Here is a 20,345-nt window from a genome sequence, read left to right on the forward strand (position 1 = left end):
TCCCAGGCTGCTCCCAGCCCTGTCCAGCCTGGCCTTGGGCACTGCCAGGGATCCAGGGGCAGCCACAGCTGCTCTGGGCACCCTGTGCCAGGGCCTGCCCACCCTCACAGGGAACAATTCCTCATTCCCAATATCCCATCCATCCCTGCCCTCTGGCAGTAGGAGCCATTCCCTGTGTCCTGTCCCTCCATCCCTTGTCCCCAGTCCCTCTCCAGCTCTCCTGGAGCCCCTTTAGGGCCACTGAGCTCTCCCTGGAGCTTCTCCACTCCAGGCTGCACACCCCCAAAAATCTCTCAGCATTTTCAGGGTGCCGGGGTTGACCAGCAGAAAACCCCTTGGGGTCCTTAGCTCAGGACGGAGCCGGGAGCGAAGGCAAAGCGGAGCCGCAGAGGCCGGGCCGGGCCGTACCCAGGGCGCGGAGCCCGGCAGGGCCGCGGGGAGGAGGGGACGGGCCCGGGCCCGCCCTGCACTACAGCTCCCGGGGAGCCCCGCGCCAGACACGGCACTGCGACAGCGCCGCCACATCCCCGTGACAGGCCGTGACAGGCTGTGACATCGGTGTGACAACACCGGGACAGCGCCGCGATATCGGTGTGACAGCGCTGGGACAGCGGCCCCGGGGGGAACGGGCCGGGCCCCGCGCCCGCTGCCGCCGCCACCATGCAGGTGAGCCCCGGGACGGGACGGGACGGACACGGCACTGCCGGCACCGGGAGACCTTCCTGGAACCCCGGAAATCCCCCCGGAACACCGTGATTCCAACCCGGAACCCCTTATATCCACCCTGGAACCCCGTGATTCCACCCTGGAACCCCTTAAATCTGACTGGAACCCCGTGATTCCACCCTGGATTCCCCTATTCCACCCTGGAACCCCGTGAATCCACCCTGGAACCCCGTGATTCCACCCTGGAATCTCATGAATTCCTGCCTGGAACCCCATAAATCCCCTTGGATCCCCTTAAATCCCCTCTGCAACCCCGTGAATCGCCCCTGGAACCCCATGATTCCACCCTGGACCTCCTTAAATCTGACTGGAACCCCGTGATTCCACCCTGGATTCCCCTATTCCACCCTGGAACCCCGTGAATCCACCCTGGAACCCCGTGATTCCACCCTGGAATCTCATGAATTCCTGCCTGGAACCCCATAAATCCCCTTGGATCCCCTTAAATCCCCTCTGCAACCCCGTGAATCGCCCCTGGAACCCCATGATTCCACCCTGGACCTCCTTAAATCTTTGGAACCCCGTGATTCCACCCTGGATTCCCCTATTCCACCCTGGAACCCCTTAAATCCCCTTGGAACCCCGTGAATCCACCCTGGAACCCCGTGATTCCACCCTGGACTCCCATGAATTCCTGCCTGGAACCCCTTAAATCCCCCTGGAACCCCTTATATCCACCCTGGAACCCCGTGATTCCACCCTGGAATCCCATGAATTCCTGCCTGGAACCCCTTAAATCCCCCTGGAACCCCATAAATCCCCTTGGATCCCCTTAAATCCCCTCCGGAACCCCGTGAATTGCCCCTGGAACCCCATGATTCCACCCTGGACCTCCTTAAATCTTTGGAGCCTCATGATTTCACCCTGGAACCCTGGAAATCCCCCCTGAAACCCCGTGATTCCTCCCCTGGAACCCCATTAATAATCCTGGAAGCCCCTAATCCCCCCCGGGACTATATGAATCCCCATCTGGAACCCCATGAATTCCCTCTGGAACCCCATGAATCCCCCTATAACTCCTTAAATCTCCCTGTAAGTGTCCAGGGTCGGGTTGGACAGGGCTTGGAGCAGCCTGGGATGGTGGAAGGCGTCCCTGCCCATGGCAGGGCTGGGACAAAATGAACTTTAGGATCCTTTATAACCCAAACCATTCCATGGTTCTATTTCATGTTTAGGGCTCCCGGCCCCCTGAAGCAGCAAGGCCTTGAGGAGGATTCCAGTTTGGGGACATCCTCATAACCAGTGTGTCCCCAGTGTGGGGCTGCAGCTGGGACTGTCCAGATTGGGTCAGGGTGCTGCAGCTTTATCCAAGATGTGGGATCAGACATCCCAGTTGGGCTGGAGCAGCAGGCTGGGATGCAGCCTGGCCCTGCTCTGTGCAGGCACCACTGGTTTTGCTAGAACAACCCCAAAAGTGCAGCAGCTCCTGCCCTAAATACACCCTGAGCTCAGGAGATTTCCCAACAAGTTTTTGTTCCCGGTGTGAATTCCTGCGGGGGAGGAGCTGGGTGCAGCCTCACCTGCTCAATCCAATCCCTGCTGCAGGGCAGGTGGGGGAGGACAGGGTCCCCTCCCTCTGAACAACATCCCTGGGACATCTCCCTGCTGGTGGTGGCTCTTCCCCGTTGGGAGGAATGCAGGGATTTTTAGGATTTTGGCCTCTTGACCTTCACCCACTGAGAAATCTCTCTGTGGCATCACTGTTGGCCCAAGGAGCGTTATTTTGGTGTCACAACCATGCTGGGAACCCCAAAAAAATGTGGCTCCACCTCAGGCTGGGGCAACAAAGGGATCTTCTGGATCTCTGGAACAGGCTGCCCAGGGAAAGGGTGGAATCACCATGCCTGGAATTGTTCAGAAAACACAGAGAGGCGGCACTTGGGGACAGGGTTTAGTGGAGACCTTGGCATGCGGGGTTAATATTTGGATTTCATTATATTTGGTGGCTTTTCCAAAGTTAATGACTCTGATTTTGCCCATCACTTCTGTGCCCTATCCCTAAAACACTCACCTGCTCCTTCTGCCACCTGTGGGTGAAGCTTGTGAAGGAGAAATAGCTTCATTTAAAGGCTAATTATCATTAATCTGTGGCCAAAGGAGGCTTAAAAGGGTGAGCCAATTACATGTGCTAATGTGCTGTGGGTAAGGAGGGCCGAGGGCTGTAATTGGAGCCGGGCTGTGGCCTGAACACCCACGGGCTGTTGGATGGTATTTCTGGCTGAGGCTGGTCCTGCTCCTGTCAGTCACCTCTGCTGGTGTTGGAAAAGGCAGGAAAGAGCAGCCAAACACGGGTCTGTGCAGGAGAGCAGCAGCTGTGAGCTCCACAAACACCTCCTAGGGAGGTTCACCAAAGGGAGCACGAAAAACGCAGCAAAATTCCATCTTTGGAGCAAGATGGGGCAGCTGTGTGAGCTCTGCAGCTGATGTTACACAAGAGCAATTCCTGCTCCTCCTGTTTCAGCAGGGTGAAGGAGGAGGGGTGCTGCCCTTGCACGTCCTGGCAGTGTTGGGATGGATGCTCCTCTGGCAGGGAGGCACCCCTGGACCTGGTCCCTGTTGTTGGGTGGTGACACTTGTGGCTCTGGACCTGGTCCCTGTTGTTGGGTGGTCACATCTGTGGCTCTGGGTGCCTTGGTGGTTGAGTTTTTGGGTGTCCTGGCAGTGCAGGACGTTTCTGTGCCCTGGGAGGGGAGCGGAGGCTCTGCCCACCAACTTCCCCTCAGCCTCCACCTGTCCCCAGGGACCTTCCCTCCTCAAATCCATGTGGATGAAGTCCTGAATTCGTTTCTCATTGTCACAGGGGTAAAGTGGCTTTTTGTCACAGCCCAGACACGCACAGGAGCTGCTGCTGGGGGTGGGAATTGTCCTGCTGGAGCTCACAGGACAATCACAGCTCAGCGTGACTGTGATTGTCTGTGCGAGTTCCTCTTCCCGTTTCAGAGCTGGGGAGAGCCTTGCACCATTTGGGGACTCCCCAGCTGAGCGTGCCAGGGTGGGGGTGCAGGGCCTGCTGGCAGTGTGGGCACCCATCACCCCAGGGCTCCTGCACTGCCCTTCCCTGGCCTCTCTTCCAGATGACCTTCTACTTCTCGGACACAGTCGTGCTGCTCTTCGACTTCTGGAGTGTCCACAGCCCCACAGGTAGGCTGCCAGCCCTGGGACATCCCCTATCCATCCATCCATCCATCCATCCATCCATCCATCCATCCATCCATCCATCCATCCATTCCTGTCCAACCCTCTCCATCCATCCGTCCGTCTGTCCATGTTCCTTCATCCTTCCATGCATCTGTCCTATCCATCCATCATCCATCCATCCATCCCTCCATACATCCATCCTGTCCATCCCTGTCCAACCCCATCCTGTCCATCCATCCATCCATCCATCCATCCTTCCATCCCTGTTCCTTCATCCATCCATCCATCCATCCATCCATCCATCCATCCATCCATCCATCCATCCCTCCATCCATCCTGTCCATCCCTGTCCAACCCCATCCTGTCCATCCATCCATCCATCCATCCATCCATCCATCCATCTATCCATCCATCCATTCATCCATTCACTCCTGTCCAACCCTATCCATCCATCCGTCCGTCTGTCCGTGTTCCTTCATCCTTCCATCCATCTGTCCTATCCATCCATCATCCTTCCATCCATCCATCCATCCATCCTGTCCATCCCTGTCCAACCCCATCCTGTCCATCCATCCATCCATCCATCCATCCATCCATCCATCCATCCATCCTTCCTTCCATCCCTGTTCCTCCATCCATCCATCCATCCATCCATCCATCCATCCATCCATCCATCCATCCATCCATCCATCCCTGTTTCATCCCTCCATCCCTCCATTGCTCCATCCCTGTCCCATCCATCCCCTTCCTTCCTTCCTTCCTTCCTTCCTTCCTTCCTTCCTTCCTTCCTTCCTTCCTTCCTTCCTTCCTTCCTTCCTTCCTTCCTTCCTTCCTTCCTTCCTTCCTTCCTTCCTTCCTTCCTTCCTTCCTTCCTTCCTTCCTTCCTTCCTTCCTTCCTTCCTTCCTTCCTTCCTTCCTTCCTTCCCTGTTCCTTCATCCTTCCATCCATTCTTCCATATCCATCCTGGTCCATCCATCCCTGTCCATCACTCCATGCCCTCCCTGCAGAGCTCTGTGGGCTCCTGGAGCAGTTTTTGGCAGCACCTGCCCCTCCCTGCTGAGCTGTGCTGTGTGCTGGGCATTCCCCAGGCAGAGCTTGATCCTCCCAAGCCAAGAGCAGCAGGCAGGGAGCTGTGTGAAGCCCCCAGAGCACTCAAGAATGGCTCAGCTTCCCACTTTCACTCTTCTTTCTGATTTTGTTTATTCTCCCAACATTGTATTTGAACTCCCATGTTCATTGTGGAGTCAATGCAAAGCTGTGTATTTGTTTCACAGCAGCTCTCTAGGACAAGAGGGCACGGCCTTCAGCTGAGCCAGGAGAAGTTTAGGCTTAGTTTATTCTCCATTTTCCTAAATTAAGAATCTAGGAAAAATTTCTTCATTGGAAGGGGCTGTCCAGGGAGGAGTCAGTGTCCCTGGAGGTGTTTGAGGAGGGACTGGATGGGGCATTCAGTGCCATGGTCTGGGTGACAAGGTGCTGTTGGGTGAGGTCACAGGTTGACCTTAATGATCTCAAACAGCTTTTCCAACCTAACTCTGTGAGTTAAAAAGCTAAATACACAATTCCCTGACATTTAACAACCCTGCTGCCCAGCCCGGTGCCAGGAGCACCCCACATCCCCCAAGCTCCCCGTGCTGGGCCCTGCTGTGTCCCTGTCACCCCCAGAGGCTCTCCCCGTGCATGGCAGTGTTGGGGTGTCTGTCCTGCAGGGATGGTGCCATCAGTGCTGGTGATCCCATGGCAGTGTTGGGGTGTCACGGTGGTCACAGGGGTCTTAGGATGAGGGAAGAGATGTAGATCTGACTTCATATTTTAGAAGTCTTGATTTATTATTTTAAGATATATATTACATTAAAACTACACTAAAAGAATAGAAGATAAGGGTCATCTCAGAAGGTTAGCTAAGCCAAGAATCGAAAGGAATGAATCAACAAAGGTTTGTGGCTTGGACAAAGTGAGAGCCAGTTGACTGTGATTGGCCATTAATTCCAAACATCCACATGAGGCCAATCCCAGATGCACCTGTTGCATTCCACAGCAGCAGATAATCAATGTTTACATTTTGTCCCTGAGGCCTCTCAGCTTCTCAGGAGGAAAAATCCTAAGGAAAGGATTTTCATAGAAAGAAGTCAGCGACATTGGGGTGTCTCTCCTGCAGGGATGGTGCTCTCAGCACTGGTGATCCCATGGCAGTGTTGGGGTGTCTGTCCTGCAGGGATGGTGCTCTCAGTGCTGGTGATCCCATGGCAGTGTTGGGGTGTCTGTCCTGCAGTGCTGGTGATCCCATGGCAGTGCTGGGGTGTCTGTCCTGCAGGGATGGTGATCCCATGGCAGTGTTGGGGTGTCTGTCCTGCAGGGATGGTGATCCCATGGCAGTGTTGGGGTGTCTCTCATGCAGGGATGGTGCTCTCAGTGCTGGTGATCCTGCTGCTCTCTGTGCTCTATGAGGCTGTGAAGATGGGCAAGGCCGTGCTGCTGCGGCGGGCGCTGCTGGCTCTGCCCCGCAGCCTCAGCCACGAGGCCCTGACGGAGCCCCAGGAGGAGGAACGGAGCGACCCCGCGCAGGGCAGGTACCCAGGGAGCCCTGGCACCACCTGGGGGTCAGGGATGGAGCTGTGGGGCCATGGTCAGCACACAGGGGAGAAGGGCTGTGAGCTCCCAGGGAAGGGGGGTGTGTACAGCCTGGGGACGGGGCTCCAGTGGCAGCCCAGCCCTTCCAGATCCCCTGGGAGGGGTCCAGGGTGGTGGCTGGAGGCTCATGTTCCCCTCCAGGAGTGGTTGTGCAGGGTGCAGGAGGGTCCTGCTGGTTTGGGGATGGGCACAAGCAGCGACTCAGTCCCCACGAGACCCTGGCAGTTCCTTCTTTGGAGCCAAGCCCTGGGTTTTTCCATTTGTATTTAATCACAGATCATTGCTCAGGCTGCTCTTCCTGCCAGCCTCATTGATTCTGGAGCAGGATTTCCCCCTGAGCTGCTGTTTGTAGCCCCCACCCCTCTCCCTGCTGCCCAAACCCCCTCTGTCCTCTCCAGGCTCCTGGTGGGAGGTGATTCCAGCTGTGCCAGCCCCTCACTGATGGCATTTCCCCTCTCCTTGCTCAGGTGGTTCTGGTTCCACGTGGCCCAGACTCTGTTCCACGTGCTGCAGGTGGTGCTGGGCTACATGGTGATGCTGGCAGTCATGTCCTACAACGCCTGGATCTTCCTGGGGGCCATTGCAGGCTCCACCCTGGGCTACTTCATGGTGTACCCGCTGCTGGGCCGGGGCTAGAGCCCCCCGGGGTGGGGGCACACGTGTCCCACCTCCTGCTCCTTTGTCTGGAACAGCTGCTGTCACTTCTGTCTCTGTCCCCGTGCTCCGTGGGACACAGAACCCCAAGGACTTGCTGGGGCCCTGCTCTGGGGACAGGGAGCCCCATGGCCATGCTGCCACTCAGCTGGTGGCTGTCCCCTGGCTCTCAGGGACCTTTGTCCGGGTGGTGACAGCAGGGTGGGGGCAGTGCTGGCATCTCCTCCCCTCCCTGCTTTTCCAGGAGGTTCATCCTGGCTGGAACAGGAACGAGCCGGTGACTTGCTGGGGACAGGGACCCTCCTGCCCAGAGCTGCACCAAGCCCCTTTTCACACAGTGCCTTTGGGGACACTGGGGGTCCTGCCACCCCCACCCCGCTCCTGTGCTTCAGGGATGGGGCTGGAGCAGGGAAATGCTGCTCCTGGTGCCTCTTGCTGCTTCCTCAGGACATCCCTTTGAATAAAATCATCTCAGCTCCACTCCTGGCTTGTGTCACTGCTGGGTGGGCTCAGGACAGGACAACCCTGGGTCTCACAGTGGGACTGGGGATCCCCAGCCCTGCCCAGGGAGGTGTTTCAGCAATAAGGAGAGGCTCCTCTGGCTTTAAATAAAGCTTTTCCATTTTATTAATTATTATAAGCATATCTTTAAACATTTGTATAACTTTCTTAATAAAATATCCTGGAAGAGACAGGTTTGAAGTTCACAGAGAAAGGCACTTTGAGGGGGGCGTCCCAAGACACTTTGGGGGCCCCCCTGGGTGGGTTAGGCTGGGCACAGGTGGGTGTTGGGGTGCTGCTCCCTGCTCCAGGTGTCACACCCAGGGGTCCTGCAGACCCCCAGCACCTCCAGGACTTTTGGCATCACTCTGTGGGGGCTGCAGCACTCCTGTCCTCATGACACACAGAGGGGTCAGCAACCCCCTGCTCTTTGCTCAGCCAGCACAGCAGATGCCAAAACCTGCAAAACTGGAGAAACCAGCCATGGGAGGTGCTGAGGAGATGTGGAGGGCAAGGGCTGGGACCTCTCCACTGCACAGCAAGCTGAGCCTGGAATTATCCCAGTCCTGCCTGGCACAGCTGGGACACAGCCTGGGTGCCACCTTCCCCAGAGACTGAACTCTGACCTTAGAATAGCTCCTGAAATAGCTCCTGGGGGTGAGGGTGGCTGGGGGTGGGTGCTGTGAGCCCAGCCTGGGTACCAGGAGCCCGGTCTGGACGCTGTAAGCTCAGTCTGGACGCTGTAAGCTCAGTCTGGATGCTGTAAGCTCAGTCTGGATGCTGTAAGCCCAACTTGGATGCTGTCAGCCCAGTCTGGGCACCAGCAACCCACAGCTATCCCAGTGCTCTCGCCCTCAGTGGTGGCTCAAGCCCCCCAGCATTGCTGTCCCTGTCATGTCCCCATTTGCCATCCTGTTTGCCATCATCCCCTGCAGTTCCCGCTCCCACTGGCACTCCTGGAGCTGGCCAGGTGGGGATGGCAGTGGGCACGCTCCCAGAAACCCCCCCTGGATGGGTGGCAGTGGGCAGGCTCTGAGGAAACACCCCAGACTGGGGAAGGGACAACCCCGGGGACAGCCAGGAGTGTCCCACACACCCTCCCTCAGCAGGGCGAGTGCCAGCCCCCCCAGCAGCCCCAGGCACTGGTGTGGGGGGCAGGTAAAGCTCTTCAGTAAAGCATCTCCTCAGTAGGAAAGAAAATAAGGCAGAAGAAGGACAGAGCAGAGCGCAGGGGATGCCCCAAGCCAGGCTGGGGCCACCCCAGTCAGACCCATGGGGCTGTGGCAGTGGGACCCCCTTGGGCAGTAAGGTCTGGGTGTCCCCATCCCCTCCCTCTCCCACAGTGCTGCTCTCCATCCCGGGGGTCCTGTCCCCCTCCCTCAGCCCCAGTGTCACCGGGGCCAGTCCATGGCAGGGGCTGGGGCTAGAACTCAGTCTGCACCCCCTCACCGCTCTCTGTGGTGCCCCTGGGCTCGCCTGGCTCCTTGTCACCGTGCTGGTGACACGCTGCTGATGGGCTGTGCCCTCCAGGTGGTGCTGCTGTGACACGGGGCACCTCGGCCTCTGCTGTGACACTGGCTCGGGGGCTGGCCGAGGCTGCTATGCCCTGTGGCACGCTGGGCATTGATGGGACATCAGCCCTGGGCACAGGGGATGCTGGCACGGATGACCTTGGCGTGACGTGTGGCGCCTCAGCCTCTGATGGGACATCAGCTCTGGTCACAGATGCTGGGATGGAAGATCTTGGAGTGACATGTGGCACCTCAGCCCCTGATGGGACATCAGCTGCAGAGCCGGGGGAAGCTGGCACAGATGATCTTGGTGTGACAGGGGGCACCTCAGCCTCTGCTGGGACATCAGCTCTGGGCACAGGTGATGCTGGTGCAGGACGTCTCCCAGTCCCTGATGGGACCTCAGCTCCAGGGACAGGTGACAGTGCTGGTGTGGCACACTGCCCCCCTGATGACACTTCAGCTCCAGGCACAGGGGGTGCTGGTGCAGGCCGGCGTGTCCCAGCTCCTGACGGGACCTCAGCTCCAGGGACAGGTGAGGACGCTGGTGTGACACGCTGCCCCCCTGATGTCACCTCAGCTCCAGGGACAGGTGAGGATGCTGGTGTGACACGTTCTCTGCCCATTCCTGAAGGGATCTCAGCTGCAGGGACAGGTGAGGACGCTGGTGTGACACGTTCTCTGCCCATTCCTGAAGGGATCTCAGCTCCAGGGACAGGTGAGGACGCTGGTGTGACACGATCTCTGCCCGTTCCTGATGGAACCTCAGCTCCAGGTGCTGGTGCTGCAGCTGTGGCACAGCTCACCCCGTCCCCATCCCGGGCTGGGCCCTGCTGTGTGGCACCCCCTGCCAGCAGCACGCCCTCCTCGCTGGCCCCGCTGCCCTCGGTGCCGTTCATCAGCCGCTCCTCCAGCCTGGCACCGTCCTCCAGGCTCTGCTGTGCCAGCGCCTCCCGGATCTCCTGCACCGCATCCGGGGGGCTGGGGGGCGCCCCGGGCTGTGCCTGCTCTGCCTGCCCTGCCTCAGGGGAGCCGGGCTGCAGCAGGGCCTCAGCCCCATAGGGCAGGGCCCCCTCGTCGTCCTGGATGACCGACACCACCTGCTTGGCCCTGCGGCGCCGCTCGGCCGCCGGCTCCTCGGGCTGCCCGCTGTACTCCTCGCTCCAGTCGATGGGCAGGCCCTCTCCCAGCAGGTGCAGGTTGGGATCGCTGTTGTGCATCACCATGCTGTCCCTGTACAGGTTGTGCTTGCGCTGCACGGCCGCCTCCTTCACAGCTGGGGACACGGAGGGACAGCTCAGGGGGCTGCGGGCACGGCCGGGCTGGGGCGCCTCGGCCAGTCCTCCCCGGGGTGCTGGGACAGGGGGGCAGCATGCCACCCTCTGCTCAGCCCTGCCAGGGGGCAGCCAGGTGGGAAAGCTGCTTGTGGGGGAGCCACCAGCACCCTGTATGGGGTCAGCCTTCCTTACTGAGTCCCCAACAACCTGTATGGGGTCACTCCTCCTCATATAGCCCCCAACACCCTGTATGGGGTCACCCTTCCTTATAGAGTCCCCAACACCCTGTATGGGGTCAGCCCTCCTTACTGAGTCCCCAGCACCCTGTATGGGGTCAGCCTTCCTTACAGAGTCCCCAGCACCCTCTATGGGGTCAGCCATCCTTACTGAGTCCCCAGCACCCTCTATGGGGTCAGCCATCCTTACTGAGTCCCCAACACCCTCCATGGGGTCACTCCTCCTTATGGAGTCCCCAACACCCTGTATGGGGTCAGCCTTCCTTACTGAGTCCCCAACACCCTGCACGGGGTCAGCCCCTCCTCATACAACCCCCCACACCCTGCACGGGGTCACTCCTCCTTATGGAGTCCCCAACACCCTGCACAGGGTCACCCCTCCTTACTGAGTCCCCAGCACCCTCTATGGGGTAACCCCTCCTCATATAGCCCCCAACACCCTGCACGGGGTCACCCCTCCTTACTGAGTCCCCAGCACCCTGTATGGGGTCACCCTTCCTTATAGAGTCCCCAATATCCTGTATGGGGTCAGCCCTCCTTAAGGAGTCCCCAACACCCTATATGGGGTCACCCCCTCCTCATACAACCCCCCACACCCTGCACGGGGTCAGACATCCTTATAGAGTCCCCAAACACCCTGCACAGGGTCACCCCTCCTTATAGGGTCCCCAACATCTGGTATGGGGTCACTCCTCATCAGAGACACCCCAGCACCCTGCAGAGGGTCACTCCTTCTTCATCTAGCCCCCAGCACCCCACATGGGGTCACCCCCTCCTCATACAGCTCCCAGCATGGAGTCGCCCCTCCTTGTACATCCCCCAGCTGGCTCTGCATGGGAACACTCCTCCTTATCCAGCCCCTGTCATAGGGCGTCCCCAAAACCCTGTACAACCCCCAAAATCCTGCAAAAGTCACTCCCTCCTCACACAGCCCCCAAAATCCTGCAGAGTGAACATACAGGGTCTTCTCATTCAGCTCCCAACACCCTGCAGAGGTCACCCCCTCTTCCCACAGCCCCCAGCACCCTACATGGGGTCACCCCCTCCTCACACAGCCCCCAGCACCCTGCAGAGGTCACCCCCTCCTGTCCAGGTGCCACAGGACCCTGCAGGGGTCACCCTCTCCTCAGCAGGTGCCACAGGAGCCTACCTTGCATGATGTCTTTCATCACTGACTGCAGCACCACCTCCTCGTAGGTGTTCTCCACCAGGATGAAGCTGGCAAAGTCCTCGAAGATCAGCTCCTGGAACTTGGCTAATTCCTGCCAGGGGAGAGGCGGCTCAGCCCAGCAGGCTGGGGGGAATGGATGCTCCAGCCCCTCCATGGGGGTGGACAGTCCTCCCCTGCACCCCAAACCTTCCCCTCTTACCCCCTTGCAGGTGGGTGCCAGCTTTTTCAGCAGGAAGGGGATGGTGATCTGCAGCAGGGCCTCCCTGAAGAACTTCTTCCTCACAGTGCTGCTGTCATAGTCGAATTTCTGCAGGGTGAGAGGTGCCCCAGGTCACCCAGGGCTGTGGGCTGGCTGCCCCTGCCCACGGGCACAAACCCCTGAGATTTGCCCCCCAGCCCATTCACACAGACCCCTCTGGCCTCACATCCCTCTCTGCAGCTGCTTCCAGTGTTTCTGAGCCCGGGTAGGAGCCAGCTCCTCCACTGCTGGCTGCAGGAGGCTTTGGGGTCAGTCTGAACCCTGGGGGGCTTTTACAGATGTGCTCAGAGGGGACCTGGCTCCTCCAGGTGATTTCCCACTGGGCTGCCCCCAGCAAAATCCATGAAACCCCTAAAAGACTTTTGAAATAGAAAATCCATGAAAACCCTTAAAGAATTTTGAACTGGATAACATCACTGCCAGCCTCTTCCCTGGCCAAAGATCAAGGCCACCAAAGGCCAACAAAGGCTACCAAAGGCCTGACCCCCTGGCTCACTGTAGGAATGTGCCCGTTGTTGACAGAGTGACCAAGCTATCCTTTGTCCCCTTAAAAAGGAAAGAAGCCCAGAAGTTTCTCTCCTGGATTAGGTGAAAAAGGCATCTCATAGGTGTGGGGGACTTCACCTCAAACTAAAGGATAGCTAACTGGAAAAGAGCCAAAAAGTCCCACCTGGGCAATTCACTAGAAAAAGAAGAGGAAAAAAAAAGGCTTTTGTGAGGTGTTTTACCAAGAGGAAGAACCTCTTGCACCTGGCTCAGTTTTTCTCTATAAAGAGTTTGTTATTTGGCCTTTTTTTAAAACCTTTTTGTTTCCAACACTGCAACAGAAGCCATCCTGCTAATTTTATGCCTCCAAAGGTAGCTGGGCTATCTTGGGTGTGAAACAGACCTCCAAAAGCTTATGAGACAGCTCAAAAAAGCTCCTGTTTCAGCTCACCTTGAGCACCCTCTCGAGGATGCGCTGGATGGATTTGCACAGCTCGTCCTTGCCTTGCAGCTTGCCCAGCTCCTGGTGCAGCAGGGTCTCGAAGGTGTACACAGCATCGTCCATTTGCTGTGGCCAGAGACACGTGGTCAGCGTGGGGGGCACCCAAAGGGTGGGCAGGGGGCTCTTGGGGCACTGCCACACCGAGGTGAGACACAGCACAGAGCCCTGCACTGGTTTGGGGTGGGAGGGAGCCTAAATTCATCCAGAGGGTGAATTCATCCATGGGCAGGGACTTCTCCCACTGTCCCAGGTTATTCCAAACCCTGTCAAACCCGGCCTTGGGCACTGCCAGGGATCCCTCATAGGGAGGAATTCCTAAATCCCAATATCCAACAGGCAAAGAGCCTTCACGCTGCACAAATCCCTGACCTCCCAGGATCAAGGCAGCTGGGAGAGGAGGTTGATCAGAGCTCATCCCCTACATCCCAGGCCAGGTTAGGCTGGATCAGACCCCAGAACTGGCTCACTGGCCTTGCAGGTGCCAGTGGGCTCTGTGGCAAAGGGGCCAGGAGGCTCTGCCAGGATGCCCAAGCCCACCATGGGCTCCAGACCAAAGAGGCAGCACAAACGTTCCAACCTGGGCTCCCCCAACCTCTGTTCCCAGCCCACGGGGACAGAGGAGGACTCTGGTCCCCATCCCACCTGTCTCATGTGGATCTGGGCCCTCTGCTTGAAGACAGATGTGCTGGAGACATCGAATCGCTGCTGCAGACCCTCCAGTTTCAGCTGGTCCATCTTCTCATAGCACGACTGCATCTTCACGGGGTGGAAGGCCAGGTGGGAGAGCTTCTCCATGTACTGGGGACAAAGCCAAGCTCAGCCTCTCCACACACTCAGGGCAGGGACATTCCACACCTCATGGGTGGAATCTTCTCAGCCTGGGCTCTCCCAGTGCTGTCCACACTGGTGGTGGAAGCAGGACTGGCCCTGTCACCCCTGAGCTGGCAAGGAGCACCACCAGCACCACCAGGTCTCACCTCCACCAGCTTCTCCAGGCCGCCCTCGTTGACCACGTTCATGTTCATGTCGGTGACCTCCTTGAAGAACACCTCCCGTGCCTCAGCAAAGCCCTGGCTCGTGGGGGTCATCAGGGCCTCCAGGATGGAGGAGATGTAGGGCTGCACGTGGTTACGGACACAGACCTCTGCCTTGGGCAGGACAAAGGCTGGGAAAGAGCAGGGATGGGGATGGTGAGGCTCCTCTGTCCTCCCAGCCCTTCACACCACATCCTACACCCACCCCAGCAAGGAGGAGCTGCCCCTGCTCCCAAAGCCCTCCAGGAGGAGTCTCCTCCTTTCACAGCAACACAAGGAGCTCCTGCAGGCTGCCCCTGCTCTGTCCTGAACCCACTCCTGCCCCACCTCCATGCCAGGGGGTTGTGGCATTCACATTCTCTGAACAGAGATCTAATTCTCTCTCTCAGGTTTTCTCCTGGAGAAGCACAGAGAGAAAATTTTTATCTCTGCTTGCTGCTCCTAGTGTTTTGCACACATAGAATGTGGTGGGAAGATTGTTTACCTGCAGGAATTGGGTAATTAGATTTTGGTGGAGATTATGTTAATTAGCATAGCAAGTCCAAGCTGTGTGGACTGTCAGTCTGCAGACAGTCACGAGTTTTTCAGTTAGCAGTAAGTATGATATAATATAATGTAAAATATGATATGATATATGATATGATATAATATGATATGATATGATATGATATGATATAATATAATATAATATAATATAATATAATATAATATAATATAATATAATATAATATAATATAATATAATATAAATGTAATATTTTTTCACAAGTCACAAGTTTTTCAGTTAGTAGTAAGTAGAATGTAATGTAATGTAATATACTATAATATAATATAATGTAATATAATATAATATCTCTAACATAGTTATAATGTAATGTAATATAGTTTAAATAAAGTGAATGTTCAGCATTCTGAATCAATAGAGTCAGATACCAATCATTCCCTTCCCTTGTTTCTCTATAGGGGGTGACTGCCCACCTTGTCCCCCACCCCTGGGACGATGCCAGTGGGGACATGCACCCCCCTAAGGGTGCCAGGGGCTGTGCTGCACCCCAGGAACAGCCCCCCAGGAGCCATGGGCACACCCACAAGTGCCAGGGCACCCCTGTACCTCGGATCTTGCTGGCCAGGTGCTCCTTGGAGGTGATGATCTGGTCCATGTCCGTGCGGATGGTGCTCTCCAGCTGCGGCCGCTCCTGCTCACACCTGGCCACAGCTGCATCGTACTGTGCCTTGGCCAGCTCATAGACCATCCTATAGACAGCATCTGACACCTGGGGGCACACGTGGGGGGTCAGAGACCCTCCAGCTGCACCCCAAACAGTGCCTGCAGGGTCTGCTGAGCCATCCCCTGTGCCCTGACAGGACCTTCCCCACAGCCTGCCAGGGGTCTCCACACCAGGGACCCCCCAGTGGGGTGAGATGGAGCTCCTGCAGTGCAGAAACTGCTTCCAAGTGGTGCTGGAGGGGCAGAGAGGTGAGTGCTGCCTCCATCAGGAAACCTGCCCCATACAGGGCTGGGGATGCTGCATGTCCAGGAATGCTGCATGTCCAGGAATGCTGCAGGTCTGGAAATGCTGCAGGTCTGGGGATGCTGCAGGTCTGGGGATGCTGCAGGTCTGGAGATGCTGCGGGGCTGGGGATGTTGCAGGTCTGGGGATGCTGCAGGTCTGGGAACGTTGCAGGTCTGGGAATGTTGCAGGTCTGGGAATGTTGCAGGTCAGGGGATGTTGCAGGTCTGGGAATGCTGCAGGTCTGGGGATGTTGCAGGTCTGGGAATGCTGCAGGTCAGGGAATGCTGCAGGTCAGGGGATGCTTGGGGATGCTGCAGATCTGGGAATGTTGCAGGTCTGGGAATGCTGCAGGTCAGGGGATGTTGCAGGTCTGGGGGTGCTGCAGGTCTGAGAATGTTGCAGGTCTGGGAATGTTGCAGGTCAGGGGATGCTGCAGATCTGGGAATGTTGCAGGTCTGGGAATGTTGCAGGTCTGGGGGTGCTGCAGATCTGGGAATGTTGCAGGTCTGGGAATGCTGCAGGTCTGGGGGTGTTGCAGATCTGGGAATGTTGCAGGTCAGGGGATGTTGCAGGTCTGGGAATGTTGCAGGTCTGGGAATGCTGCAGGTCTGGGGGTGCTGCAGGTCTGGGGACACTGGTGGTCCAGGGACAGCGGTGGTCCAAGCAGGAGAGCCCCAGCCCACCCTGAAATCTGTTCCCTGCCCTGTTCCCCCTCCCTGGGCTCCCAGAGCCAAGCTCCTGAGCAGGATGGAGCCACTCGCTGAGGCTTCACGCTCACTTTGCAGCCAAAGGCTGCGATTTTGGGGCTGGCAGGATGCAGAGCCCTCCCCTCCTCCCTCCTCCCCAGCCACAGCAGCTTTTGGAAAAGCAGCGTTTGTGTGTTTTCAGGCCGCTCAAGTGGCCCATTACGAGCCTGGTGGTAATTATCGGGGTTTAAGGTTTTAACAGGCAGCTCTGAAGAGCCCTCAGTCTTTCGCAAGGGTTTGGGCCGGATTTAGCCCGCGCTGCTCTAAAAATGGCTCGCTAAATTTAGCCGGGACAGGCTTGGCTCCGGGGCTGGGCTTCCTCCTGTTTGCTCGGCTGGCCCCAGGCGGGGCTGGGCAGGGCTGGGCAGGGGCACTGAAGGAGCTTGAAAAATCCACTCTGGAGAAAGCACGGGTTCTTTGGAAGGGGCCGGGAGAAGGGGGCAGAGAAGCCGGTGGGCACCGAGCACAGGGGGAAGGGAGGTGGGCACAGAACCCAGCAGGGAAGGGAGGTGGGCATTGACCCCAGCAGGGAAAGGAGGTGGGCACCGAACCCAGGGGGAAAGGGAGGTGAGCACCGAAACCAGGAGAAAGGGAGGTGGGCACAGAAGCCAGTGGGGAAAGGAGGTGGGCACAGAACCCAGTGGGGAAGGGAGGTGGGCACCGAACCCAGTGGGGAAAGGAGGTGAGCACAGAACCCAGGAGGGGAGGGAGGTGGGCATTGACCCTAGCGGGGAAAGGAGGTGGGCACAGAACCCAGTGGGGAAGGGAGGTGGGCACCGAGCCCAGGGGGGAAAGGAGGCTCCCCAAGGCGGCTCTGCAGCAATGGGGAGGGCAGGGACGCTGGGCACCCCCCCGGCAGCCCCAGCCCCACACCTGGATCCAGGTCCGCTGGCGCTCCGGAGCTTTGCCCTTCAGCCGGGGCCCGATGGTGCTCCTGAGCTCGGGGAGCAGCTCCTCCATCACCAGGTTGCTCAGGACCTGTGGAAGCAGGAGGTTTTTGGGGAGCCTGCAGACCCCCGCCCCAGCCCTGGGAGCCCGGTTCGGGGGCGCGGTGCCCACCTGGGTCTCGTTGCCGCAGAGCATGTCCCAGGTGCCGTACTGCTCCTTGGACTGCCGGTACATGCGGATGGCGTCCGTGAAGGCGGGAGCCTCCACCCGGGAGTCCTCCGAGATCCCTGCGGAGGGGACACGGCTCAGCAGCCTGCAACTGGGAGGGAGGGGCGGCCCCAGCCCCCCTGTGTGTGCTCCCCCACACCCCCGGAGCCGGGCAAACCCCCAGGGCTGTCACTGGGGTTGGGGAAGCTGTCCCAAGGCACTGGGGGGCAGCAGGGGTTGGGGGGCTTCTCTTGCTTCCAGAGTGATCCCGTCCAGAGTCACCCCGAGGGCGGGGAGGCTGGGTAGGATGGGGGCTCAGTGACCCCAAATGGTGCACAGGGAAATGGGGGCTCAGTGACCCCAAATGCTGCACAGGGAAATGGGGGCTCAGTGACCCCAAATGGTGCATGGGGAAGTGGGGGCTCAGTGATCCCCAAATGGTGCACAGAGACCTGGGGACTCAGTGACCCCAAATGGTGCATAGGGAAATGGGGGCTCAGTGACCCAAAATGGCACACATGGATCTAGGGGCTCAGTGACCCCAAAGGTGCACAGGAGCTTAGGGGCATGGTGCATGGGGAAGTGGGGGCTCAGTGACCCCAAATGGTGCACAGGGAAATGGGGGCTCAGTGACCCCAAATGGCGCACAGGGAAGTGGGGGCTCAGTGACCCCAAATGGTGCACAGGAACTTAGGGGCACAGTGACCCCAATATTGTGCACAGGGAAATGGGGGCTCAGTGACCCCCAAATGGTGCACAGGGACTTAGGGGCACAGTGACCCCAAATGGTGCACAGGGACTTAGGGGCACAGTGACCCCAAATGGTGCACAGGGAAATGGGGGCTCAGTGACCCCAAATGGTGCACAGGGAAATGGGGGCTCAGTGACCCCCAAATGATGCACAGGGACCTGGAAACTCAGTGACCCCAAATGGTGCATGGGGAAATGGGGGCTCAGTGACCCCCAAATGATGCACAGGGACCTGGGGACTCAGTGACCCCATATGGTGGACAGGGAAATCGAGGCTTAGTGATCCCCAAAGGCACCCAGGAGCAGGAACTTGGTAGGATGGGGGCTCAGTGACCCACAAATGGTGCATGGGGACCTGGGGGCTCAGTGAGCTCCAAAGGCACAGCAGGAGCAGGGGCTCACCAGGATGGGGATTCAGTGACCCCCAACCCCACACAGCACCCAGTGAGCCCCCAGCTGGGGGGCTGCAGTCAGAGGGGCCCTGTGGGGAGCAGCGAGGCTTGGAAGGAAGAGGAAAGTGGCCAAGAGGCCTCAGGAGTGAGTCAGGGCCGGGCTGTCCCGGGTGAGTCACTGCAGCACGAGGGGGGCTCGGGTGCCACCCCCAGCCAGCAGGAGGGGCAGGGCTGGGAGCCTCCACAGCCAGGAGATGGGGACAGCAGGCAGGAGCTGTGCCACATGTCCCCTGCCTTGTCCCTGCCTGTCAGGGCCCTACATGTCCCTGCCAGACAGGGAAAGAAACACCCCTGGGGGAGAACCCTGCAGCCCAGCTCCCCTCCCCATGCCCCGAGGAGGGGATCAGGATGGGATCTGAGCCTGCTGGGAGGCTCCAGGGGATCATCCCTGCACTGCTGACACCTTCCACAGCTCCTGGCAGGGCTGGGGACACTGCTGAGACATCTCACAGCACCTGGCAGGGCTGGGGACACTGCTGACACCTTCCACAGCACCTGGCAGGGCTGGGGACACTGCTGAGACATCCCACAGCACCTGGCAGGGTTGGGGACACTGCTGACATTGTCCCACAGCACCTGGCAGGGCTGGGGACACTGCTGACACATTCCACAGCACCTGGCAGGGCTGGGGACACTGCTGACACCTTCCACAGCTCCTGGCAGGGCTGGGGACACTGCTGACCTGTCCCACAGCACCTGGCAGGGCTGGGGACACTGCTGACCTGTCCCACAACACCTGGCAGGGCTGGGGACACAGCCAGGTGTCCAGGAGGGACAGCCCAGCGCAGTGAGCAGATCTTTCCCAGTGCACACAGACTTTTCTAAGGTGATTACAATTAACTCCAAGCCTAAGCAGCTTTTGCTAAGGAGCAGCTTAATAATCAGGGGAAAAAAGCCACTGAGAAAGTAAAATCTGCTCCTTTCTCAGTGTTTGGTGGGAGCCAGAGTTGGGCTGAGCTTCCAGGGGTTGGAGCTGCTCCATCCATGGGAGCAGGTGGGACAATCTTCACCTCCTGTCCCTGCCAGGCCTGGGGCAGGATTTGCCTCCCAAGAGCCCTCTCAAGGTCACTCCCTGTGGGATCTCAGCACCTCAGGACTGATGTGCCGAGTCACCGGGACCACCCTTGGGGGGCTCGGGAGTCCTGGAATGTTGCCAGAAGTGTCTGGTGGCTGGACTTTGATCCTACACAGGAGACAACACCTGTATGAGGATGGGAGGATCTCACTGGGTGAATGGTGAAGGGATAAGTTAATTAGTGTGAGACACAGGGTTTGGGATTTCTGTACAGGGGGGTCTAAAGAAGTAAGATGGAGGAATTGGGGCGTGTCCTGTCCTTCTTCTTCTTCTTCTTGGCCTCCATCTTTTGTGGTGATGTTGGCACTTTGGGATTGGTTATTACTAAAAGTGCACTGGTCAATAAGGGTGAAAGGTATTGGGGAAAATAGGTAAATATTGTATACGTAGTTTTGGGTATAAAGATAAGTGACCGCCCCGGGGGCTCTCAGTGTGCTCATGGCTGGCTGCTGTGCAGACCTCTGTCGGGCCAAGAGAAAATTTTGTAGATAACATACTAATAAACACTGAAGACCGAGAAAAAACCTGAAGTCTCTTCTCGTCCTTTGGAGCGCGGGCTGCCCAAGGCCACCCCGGGCCTTTCCAGG

The 20,345-nt window shown here is 58.1% G+C and overlaps 2 protein-coding genes across 4 annotated transcripts in view; one reads left to right on the plus strand and one right to left on the minus strand.

Moving 5' to 3' along the window:
• The first annotated feature begins 506 nt into the window (after positions 1–506).
• Positions 507–7,630, plus strand: SLC31A2 (solute carrier family 31 member 2). Its single transcript, XM_063175037.1, has 4 exons — positions 507–666; positions 3,801–3,867; positions 6,264–6,435; positions 6,964–7,630. The coding sequence occupies exons 1-4, from the start codon at positions 661–663 to the stop codon at positions 7,130–7,132; spliced, it is 414 nt and encodes a 137-aa protein (XP_063031107.1). The 5' UTR covers positions 507–660; the 3' UTR covers positions 7,133–7,630.
• Positions 7,631–7,753: 123 nt separating this feature from the next.
• NIBAN2 (niban apoptosis regulator 2) overlaps positions 7,754–20,345 on the minus strand; it is a 41,085-nt gene continuing 28,493 nt past the window's right edge. Inside the window, exons 6-15 of one of the 3 annotated variants that reach the window (XM_063175036.1) lie at positions 17,446–17,561; positions 17,260–17,364; positions 15,238–15,400; positions 14,071–14,258; positions 13,736–13,891; positions 13,043–13,159; positions 12,046–12,153; positions 11,826–11,937; positions 9,881–10,438; positions 7,754–9,754 (exon numbers count right to left, since the gene is read on the minus strand). In XM_063175036.1, the coding sequence (XP_063031106.1) occupies positions 9,075–9,754; positions 9,881–10,438; positions 11,826–11,937; positions 12,046–12,153; positions 13,043–13,159; positions 13,736–13,891; positions 14,071–14,258; positions 15,238–15,400; positions 17,260–17,364; positions 17,446–17,561 (2,303 nt within the window). In that variant the 3' untranslated portion in view covers positions 7,754–9,074. Of the gene's footprint in view, positions 10,439–11,825; positions 11,938–12,045; positions 12,154–13,042; positions 13,160–13,735; positions 13,892–14,070; positions 14,259–15,237; positions 15,401–17,259; positions 17,365–17,445; positions 17,562–20,345 lie in introns of all 3 variants that reach the window. The other 2 variants (XM_063175035.1, XM_063175034.1) reach the window with 2 other exon arrangements.

The sequence above is a fragment of the Melospiza melodia genome, chromosome 22 (assembly GCF_035770615.1).
Source record: "Melospiza melodia melodia isolate bMelMel2 chromosome 22, bMelMel2.pri, whole genome shotgun sequence".
Lineage (NCBI taxonomy): Eukaryota > Metazoa > Chordata > Aves > Passeriformes > Passerellidae > Melospiza > Melospiza melodia.

Coding starts and splice junctions, on each gene's coding strand:
- SLC31A2 (XM_063175037.1), top strand. Junction 3,868..6,263: donor GAGTGTCCACAGCCCCACAG/GTAGGCTGCCAG, acceptor TCTCTCATGCAG/GGATGGTGCTCTCAGTGCTG. Junction 6,436..6,963: donor AGCGACCCCGCGCAGGGCAG/GTACCCAGGGAG, acceptor CTCCTTGCTCAG/GTGGTTCTGGTTCCACGTGG.